We start from the raw sequence: 9,825 nt of genomic DNA on the forward strand, positions 1-9,825 counted from the left end.
GGTCGGAAAGGCAGTATCTCATTTCCTTTAAGACTCTGCAACTGCAAATTAAGATAAAAGGAGAACAGGGTCTTTAGAGCACTGATTTGAAGTCAGAAAGCGTTCTGTTCCATGTCCAGCCCTTTCTTCTCCCGAGGGGACTTTAATAGGATGAGTGAAGCTACCATCTGGTCCAAACTCAAACCTCTTGTCGTTCGGGTAGTTAGAATGCCTCAGGACTTCTAACCAGCTTGGTTTTTAAATGTCATTTCCACAAGCGCTTTTTAAACACTTAAACATTTGTCCCACTTGTGATGCCAGCAGGGTTTGGATTTGGACGCCTAAGATAGATTTGGGGCTCGTGACAAGTCACCCCCTCCCAGTTGTGTGCCATCCTGTTTTCCCCTTCCTTTTCTTTCCTTTTATTCCATCCCTTCTGTTTCCTGTTTTTAAAAGAATGTACTGGTTCTCTACTTAAAAAAGTAATCCATCCTCACTGTAAAACATTCAAAAGAGTAAAGAGAAGGAAAAAATGACTTCCAAGCCCACTATCAGAAACTGTGGTGTTGCTGTGTATTCTTGCAGAGTATTTATTGATACATGTGTGTAAATTTTTAACAACAATTGTCTTATAGACAATTTGATGGGCCTTTCTCCCATTTGACGTTGCATAATGAAAATTTCTTTTATCATTAAGTAATTTTTGGAAAATATTCCATCATATGTATGAATTATTTAACCTTACCGGACACTTAGATTGTTTTCCTTTTAAAATAATGCAGTGACTATTTTCATATTATTATTTCCATCATTATTTCCTTAGGGTAAATTCCATCAAAAGGGAATTGCTGGGATAAAAGGATCATATAATTTCAAGGCTTTTAATAAATACTGTTATTAACTTGTCACTCAGCAAAATTTACGATTTAGATACCTACTATCAGTAGATTGTTCCTCTTTTACATCGTTTATTTCTGTGATTGCTAGTGAGGTTGAACGTTTTCTTCACATGCTTTTGGCTGTTTGCAGTCCGTTCTCCCTGCCCCCAGCTTCCTGGTCTTCCATTCTGTTGCTTGGGATATGCAGCACTGCTGTCTGAATGTTTGTTTGTTTGTTTTCAATTTGGTATGTATGGCCAAATTACCCTCCAGGAAGTTTCCTCTAATTTATACTGCCATCAACCGTTTGTTCCGTCAAGCCCTTTCTGACACTGCATGCTACTGTTTGTTTTAATTTTTGTGAGTACCCCTTTTAGTTACAGAAACTGTTAATGCCATCATTTTTACATACGCAATTGCTGTGTGTTAAAACCTCAGAGACAGTACAGAGAGAGAGACAGACAGACGGACAGAATTTTGCAGGAGAGGAAGTATAAATAGACAATGCAGAGAAGGAGTCAGGTGTGAAGGAGAAGGGCTGACTAGGAAAAAGAGTATGGAGTCGAATTAGTCTGCTAGGACTGCCATAACAAAGTACTGCAGACTGGGTCGCTTAAACAGGAGTTTATTGATATTTTCTCACTGTTCTGGAGACTGGAAGTCCAAGGTCCAGACCTGAGCGGAATTGGTCTCTTCGGAGGCTTCTCTCCTTGGCCTGCACATGGCCGTCTTCCCCCTGTGTCTTCAGGTGCTCCCCTCTGTACCTGTCTCTGTCCAAATTTCCTCTTATAAGGACACCAGTCAATACTGGATCAGAGCCCATCCTCATTACCTCATTTTAACTTAATTACCTCTTTAAAGACCTTCTATCTAAATATAGTCACATTTTGAGGTACTGGGTGTTAGGGCTTCAACATATAAATTTGGGGGGAACAAAGTTCAGCCCATAAGAGGAATGAAAAAAATCAGTACTTCTGGGCAGCCAGGCACAAACAGGTGTAGCTTGGAAGGGATTGAATTTAGAGAATTTTAGAGGGACAGTCTGAGTGCCCGGGGAAGGCATTTGAAAGATGAAGGAACTAGGAGCCAGAAAGGTGAGCCAGGTGGCCCAAAGTCACAGCAAGTTAGTTATAGAGCTAGGACAGGAGCCCAGGACTCAGCGTTTCAACTCTCCTGGTTTTCCTGTTGCATTGCACTGCCTCAGGAAGCTCAGCTCTTCAGTGAGGCTGTGCCCTGTGTCTCTCCTGCTCTGACTCCAACCCCTGGCAGTGATCTTGAGCTAAGCAAGTCACTGCTACAGGCCCCAAATCACTGTTGCTACATGACGCTCTGTGGAAGGATGATTTCCCGCCTCTCCTCTCTCCCTCAGGTTGGAGTCAGTGTAGCGGGATCAATTGCACTTGATGCCCTGTCTGGAGGGAGCACGCCTCGGGCTCTGCTGGAGGAGCTGGTTTCTATATTGATACAACATGGGGGGCAGTCTCCTCCTTGCCCTGTATCCCACATCCCTCCCCCTTTCTCCACCTCCCAGGCCTCCCCAGAACCTACCCTTTCCACCTCCTTGCATACCTGGTCACAGAATGTTGGACCTCAGTTTATACTTTCTTCACTACATCTTATTTCTGTCTCTTTGTTGTAAGTTCTTATAGAAGCTCCATCTCCCAGGAGGTGAGGGACTGAGACTGCACAGCTGGTTTGTCCTCTTGTACCACTGCTGGATCCTCTGTCTACCTGGTTATTGTAGGTAGCCACCAAATAAGTGTTGACCTGTGCAAAAGCACAGTTCCTAATTTCCCTGAAACAATAGGGCTTGTTTTCAGTTTTTATATCCACTCTTTCCTAATGTGGAAAACATTATACAGAGCTAGAAGCATATAGTACTTAGTAAGGAAACACAATAACTTAATAAACAGAACATCCATTTGTGTCAACACTGATGATAAACCTATCTTCATTGTCTAAGCTTCCTCTCACTTTAATCAGATTGTTTTCAGGATGGTGAATGGCTGGCAGACCGTGTGCTCATGGAGATGGCTTATCATGGTGGAGGGATGCCAAAGAAAAGAGCAGTCGTCTGGGTTGGCAGGGCTATAGTCTGAAGAATGACACCACCTTTAGCTTCTTGGAAGGCGCTACCTAACTCCTGCGCCTGAGTTTCTTTGTCTGTCCAACGGAGATAAGGTTTCTCTTTCACGTATGTTCTGCATATTCTGCTTGTCAAGAACCTAGCACAGGATTTAGCTCATACTAGGTGCTTAGTAAATGGCATCAGAGATCATAGTGGCCGTCTCTGGGGCACGCCCTTGTCAACTGTTACAGAAGAGAACCTGCTTCCATTTCACCTTCTCCGGGGCCATTGAGTGGCCAGTAGCAAAAGATTAGTGCAAATCCATGCACTTAATAAGAGCAGATGGTCTATTAATTGAGCACTAATTAAGTATAATGAGATAATGCAAACGCATGTAAAGACTTCTGGGTATTGGGTTAAGAGAGGACCTCGACAGAGTAACTACATTACTTTTTTTTTTTTTTTTTTTGATTTCAACATGTTTTCTTTTTTTTATTAATTTTTATTGGGGTATAGTTTCTTTACAATGTTGTCTTAGTTTCTGCTGTAAGTAAAATGAATCAGGTATACTTATATCCTCTCTATTTTAGGTTTCCTTCCCATTTAGCAAAGGGAACTCTACACTTGTATTTATTTTCCACGGGAAGAAACTCTACTTTGAGGGGCTATGTAATTTATAAAGGTCACAGCTAAGAAACAGAATTCATGCTTTAGATACATGGCTTGGAAAATAGTTTGTAAAAGAATACTAGGTCAGTTAGGGTCACAGTTTGACTCAAATTTCATTTGTAAGTTAGTCACACTAACTTAAACTTTCATTTGTAAGTTTATCAATATAAAATCTTTTTTTTTTTTTTTTACTTTCCAGATTTCTGTGGAAATTTAGCTTTCTTTATAAGAAAGTTAGCAGAAACTAAGCAAAGGTAAGCAAATAGGAAAGGATCTCATAGTCATGAAGATATATCCATAGGTATATTTAGAACATAGGCTATACCTGAGGCATTGTATTGGGTTGGCCAAAAAGTTCGTTCGGGTTTTTCCATATCACAAAACCTGAACGAACTTTTTGGCCAACCCAATAGTAGTCTCCAAGGACACAGAAGTGAACTAGACATAGTCCCTGCTTCTTAGAAAACCTGAGATAAAATGCATCCATACATAATCTCAAGTGTATATAATAATAAAAATATATAATATATATAAATATATACAAAACTGTATATAGAATTACAAAAGGAAACTGACAAGAAAGACAAATATCATACAATATTGCTTATATGTGGAATCTAAAAAAGTGTACAAATGAACTTATCTACAAAACAGAGACAAACTTATGGTTAACAGGTGTGCCAGGTCTTAGTTGCGGTACTTGGGATCTTCAAACTTTGTTGAGGCATGCAGAATCTTTAGTTGCGGCATGTGGAATCTTTAGTTGTGGCATGTGGGATCTAGTTCCCTGACCAGGGATCAAACCCAGGCCCCCTGCATTGGGAGCATAGAGTCTTAGCCACTGGATCACCAGGGAAGTCCCTAGTCTTAGTGCTTTTTAAAATTTCCCTATATATTTTTAACTGACAGTAAGAGAATTTTGAATGTGTCAACCAATTGTATCTTTTCTCATTGGTTATTAAAATCATTTTGCATGGTTTCAGCTGTCATAGTCATTTTTATGGTCCCATGTGTACAAATACAGGGCTGTCTGTACAGAAAAGGAGGAACTCGTTCATATTTATAGGGTTCAAAATACAAATATCAGCTCATATTACTTAACACCCACTTAGTTTAGAAGCATGCTCTTCCAAATCCCTATATTACATCATTCAAGGATAGCTTGCCTCTTTGCTGGTAACAAGGATTATAAATGCACATTGTTAATATTTTTGGCAGGCCAAGAAATACAGCAGCAGCTGTATATAACAATTTATAATGCATCTCTTGGAGATGGTGCGTGAAATTCCCTAAAAAGTCCTTAAAGTATTAACTCCACGGTGACATTATTATTTGTCTTGCTGCAAATCCAGTTTCTCTCTGTGTAGCTCCTGGAGCTACTAAGTCCAATGTCATTCAGGTAGGCACATTCCCCAACTCCTTTGATAACAAACGAGGCGTTATATTCAGTGCTGTCTGTCCATTTCCAAACATGAAGTGATGATTCTCTTCTAAGGCCAATCCAATGGTCAGAAGGGCCTTTATATCTTTTCAGGAAGTTCAGCTCCTCCTTGGTTTCAAACTGACCAAGACCAGCTTCTAATGAGGTACAGAATGTCTGGCTGAATGTCCAATTCCTTGCGTCTTCAGAAAAATAAAAACACTTATTTCCAAATCCAATCCATTCTTTTGGGCAGGTAACATACAGAACATGTGAGACCGTCTTCGTGTTTCTCACTGACAAAAAAATGGAAAGTACCATCACAACTGTAGTCAGGACAATAATAATGATGATGCAAGAGTAAAGCAGGATTAGAGGAGATGTAATTAGTAGGCGTTTTCTTTGGAGGTCTTTACCAGATCGTCCCTCCTCCATGCTTTCTCTGGAGGTAGGTTCTGTCTGTAAGATTTTCAAAGAAGCTTCCTCCACAGTCATGCTTCTGCTTCTACATTACTTTTTAAATATTTAGATGTTTATGCCAATAAGTTCTGTTTAATTGATAGAGATATCTGGCATATTTTTACATATTGTGCTTTGTAAATTACCATTTAGGATATTAATTTCAAAAGTAGAAAAGTAGTGCTACGTGGTGACCTTTAAAAATGCATAGCTGATTGAATCCTGGTATTTAAACACCAATAGATTTAATTATATGAAAGTGACACAAGAGGGCAGCTGTGTACTGTTTCTGAATACCTTTTGCTACAGTAGATTAGGCTAAAATTGAATATGTGAATAATCAGTATGATAGGAAACTATCTTTCATAAACTTGTTATTACATAGATGAAATAAAATTATTCTATTTAGAAATAACTTAATTCTGTATACCATTCACATCCGTATTGGCAAATAAAGGCTGACAAGTAATGATACAATTAATATCGTACTGATTATCCATAGTTACTACGTTGACGTAGAACTGCCTGGTGATGCTTAAAGATCATTTGACTGATCTGAGGGTACGGTGGGAGAAGGGGTGGAGGGACTCATAACTTAAGGCACAGCCTGGTCCCCACGGGAAGCCTGTATGTTGGAATGGAATGTGTGGCCGGTGCAGCAGAGTTTAGCAGTCCTGTGGGGCTGGACAAGAATGTCTCAGCCTCTGTGTTTTCACACAGATCTTGGAGGTTGGCTTACTTCTGATACCTTTGGTTGTCATCCTTTGACCCCACAGCGGGTAAATATACTGCATGATACCTAGAGCCTCCTTGCCAGAGCTGTGGTGTGACTCTGTCAGTATGTCCCATCCTGGGGGTCAGAGAGGTCCTGGGCACTAGGATAAGGAACCCGAACTGAAGGATCCTGAGGATGCCTAGAACGTTCCAGGTCTGAATTACCTCCAGTTTCAAGGGCTTGGGCAGTTGCATGAGGGCAGCCAGAGAGAAGGCTGTGTCTCAGCATAGATCAGAGATAGAGCTGTAATGGATCCTCCTGGGCTTCAGATGTCGTTCTGGAAGGACAAATCTGCTTTGTGAAAATGGGCAGCTGCAAAACTTATAATAGAGTTTTTCCCAAAGTGAACGTAGGTAGATCATTATTACTTAAGTCACTCCAATAAGCATTTATTAATTTTCTACATGTGGCCAGATCCAGTTCATATGGGTGCAGAGAAGCAACACAGGGTCTTCTGACCTGAACTGATCAGGGGGGAGGTGGGGGGGAGGGGTGATGGGACGCAGTAGGGCCATGGGGACAGTAGTTTGTGCAGTCCATGCTAGTTTGACAAATTCATAATGATATTACTGGAGTCTGAGGGAACACACCCATGACCCTGGTGCACAGTGTGTGTGACTTCCCGGGGAGAACGTACAGTGGAACCAATACTGGCCGCGAGGGCAGGGCAGGCCAGAGGGGGAGTGGCATAGAGACCCAAGAACTGGCTATGGGACTGTTCATCCAGAAACAACAGGGGCAGGGCTGTGTGTGGAAAGGTCCTCATGCCAGGCCCAATTCAACAATTAGGGGCAAAATATAAATCCAGAGGTTTGAGCTGGATATTCAAAATGGGCGTGGTGCATGCAGGCTTTCAATGAGAGGAAACAGGGCAAAGGTCAGAAATTGAGAAGCCAGGAAGAGCAACCAGATCAGAGAGTAAACAGTGCCACCACAAGTCTGGATGTCACTGATCGCAAGTCAGGAAACACTTTGCTTTCTGTGTTGGTTTAAGATACTTTTCCTGGTAAGGACGAGAACATCCCCACAGCTGCTGGTTCTCTGGAGAGTCCCAGAGAATTCTAGCAGAGTAGAACAATCTATATAATAAAGGAATCGCAGCCCCAAATGACTGGAAATGGAGAGCGAGCCTTAATTCATGTCATAAGCTCATGTTTTCAGGTATAGCCAAGTTTCCTCCCAGAGTGCTGGAAGAATTCAAATATGTAATCAGGGAGTCACCACTGGTAATCTTTAAAAAATCGTGTACAACAAGTGAAGAATCAGAAAGTTAATGACAAGTAAGTGTCACAAGTTATGAAAAGGGGTGGACCCCAGAAACTACAGACTATTAACTTTGGTCAACGTTTGGTCAAATTATAGAATGAATTTAAAGCAGATGTCTTATGAACACTTTGAAAGGAATGTGTTGACTGCTAGAAGACATGGAATCACCAGCAACAAGTCACGCCAAACTGACCTCATCTTTTATGAAAGCATTTTTTACTGACGTGGGAGATTGGGGGAGTAACATAGATCTAATGTTTCTTAGTTTTAGGAAAACGTTTGGCAAAATCAGTCCAGATATCACTGTGGATAATAAGGCAAAATACACATAGGAATGAAAGTGCTCTCAGACGGCTGAGACCTGTTTGAAAACTCTGTGCTCAGAATGAACAGCAAATTTTCTACCCAGTGACATTCGGTGAGTTCCCCCGTTGACTCTTGCAAATTCTTACTAGAGAACCTGGGAACACCCAGGAAAGAAGAAGACTGAAATTGGGACTGCCTACCACCTTAGTGCCAGGATCAAGCACTAATTTTACTAAATTCGAGGCTGAAGAAGATGACCATCAGTAATCTATAAATAACTGCCTACATGTAGGTAGAAAGACCTGCTCTTTCCTCCTCCCCTGCTTAGTCTCTGCTTTAGAAACACAGATTCTCTAAAATTAGGAAACTGGACATCTCCCCCTTCTGCATGGGAAGAAAGACTCCAGTCACAAGGCAGAACAAAACTGAAGAATAATTCTATGAGAAATGAATGGACCTGTAAGAAGAAAATGATAGAACTCTGCTAAGTGATATAAAAGTATGAATAAATGGAGAGGCCCATTCCCGAATGAGAAGATTAAACATCATAAATACGTTAATTCTTCCATAATTAATTACAAGTTTAATAGATCCTGACAAAATCATGAAGAATTTCTTTTTTTGGACTTGACAAAGATATAGGGGGAAGAGACTGAGGACAGAGGGAATGGCATGGGTAAGGCCCCAAGATAGGAGGACCGATGGAGTGTCCACAGAAGTCCAGAGTAGCCCGGAGAGGGAAGGAGGAGAGTCATGAGTGAGGCAGCTGGGGAGGTAGGCAGGGAGAGAGCGCACAAGGCCTGGGAATCTCACCGACAGTGTTGGTCTTTATCCAAAGAGCAATGAGAAGTTAAAGGTTTTTAAGCAGCGAAATGCAATGATTAAAGTTGAGATTTTAAAAGCCCACCTTTCTGCCGTGTGGAGAATAAATCAGAGGGGGAGAAGAGGAGAGAAGGGAAGAGAATCTGATTAGTAGGCAGTGGCAATAGTCAGGCAATGTGGTTACACTAGGCTGGTAGCAGTGGCAAATGAAATAGAAGAGAAAGGCAACTTGCTTTAGTTCACCAGAGCGTCCCGGAAACCAATGCTGTGATACCACTGCAGGAAAATTGGACAATTTTCTATATAAATGTCATTCCACACTTATTATGGCAGCATACAAGGGAAATAAAACAGGCTTGGTATAAAAATGTCTAATTTAGGTAGTGGCTATAGCACATTCTAGATGTATGACCGCAGGCAAGTTATTTAAACATTGTGACCCCCAGTTTCCCCATGTGTTCCGTGAGTTTACTAACACCTGTTCACGGAGCTGTTGGAAGGTGTAGTAGGCACTGCTGATCGTCCCCAAGTATCTATTTCCTCTTCCTTCAGAGTAGAATAGATTTTGGGTGAGCCAATGGCCATCAAAAAAAGAATAAGTTTCCTGGGCTCTTTGCACTTAGATACGGCCGTGTGACAAAGTCCTGACCAACAGGACCCAAGAGGAGAGCTGGGTGCTGGTGTCCACAGACCTTCCCGAAGAGAGACACGGCACCTGCTCTTCGCCCTTCTCTCTTCTTTCCTTCTCTCCTTCCATCTGGAAGGAAATACGTCCTTGGACCATGAGGGCAAGGGCAACCCCTTAAGGATCATGGGATTGTGAGCGAGAAGGCGCTTGATCCCTGAAGAATCCAAGAAGACCCACAGGCCTGAATCTTGTTTTCCTGTTTTGTTGCTGTTTGTTGGTTTTGCTGCCAGAGAAAGACTTTCTATCTTACTGGTGATCTAGCTTTGTCATACCTGTTACCTAAAGATTAGAAGATGTAACATATGTGAAATGCCCAGACATTGTAAGCCATCACTAATATTTTTGTCTCCCACCCAAAAAAAAAAAAAAATCCTTTATAATTCTGCCCTTCCGTTCTGGAGAATTTAATTGTATTCTTAAATTTTTTTTTTCCTTAGACTCTGGCAAACTGGAATCTATCCAGGAGAAACTTCTCAAGGTAGTGAGCAGGCCTGG

General features: G+C 41.4%; 1 protein-coding gene across 1 annotated transcript; it reads right to left on the bottom strand.

Annotated features, from left to right (window-relative positions):
• Positions 1–4,079: 4,079 nt before the first annotated feature.
• LOC132594606 (C-type lectin domain family 2 member D11-like) lies at positions 4,080–5,514 on the bottom strand. Its single transcript, XM_060293088.1, has one exon. The coding sequence runs from the start codon at positions 5,507–5,509 to the stop codon at positions 4,895–4,897; it is 615 nt and encodes a 204-aa protein (XP_060149071.1). The 5' UTR covers positions 5,510–5,514; the 3' UTR covers positions 4,080–4,894.
• Between the last annotated feature and the right edge of the window lie 4,311 nt (positions 5,515–9,825).

This window comes from Globicephala melas, chromosome 2 (assembly GCF_963455315.2).
Source record: "Globicephala melas chromosome 2, mGloMel1.2, whole genome shotgun sequence".
In the NCBI taxonomy this organism is placed as follows: Eukaryota; Metazoa; Chordata; class Mammalia; order Artiodactyla; family Delphinidae; genus Globicephala; species Globicephala melas.

Bases quoted from the DNA above. Each gene is read 5' to 3' on its own strand.
- LOC132594606 (XM_060293088.1), bottom strand. From the start codon at position 5,509: ATGACTGTGGAGGAAGCTTCTTTGAAAATCTTACAGACAGAACCTACC.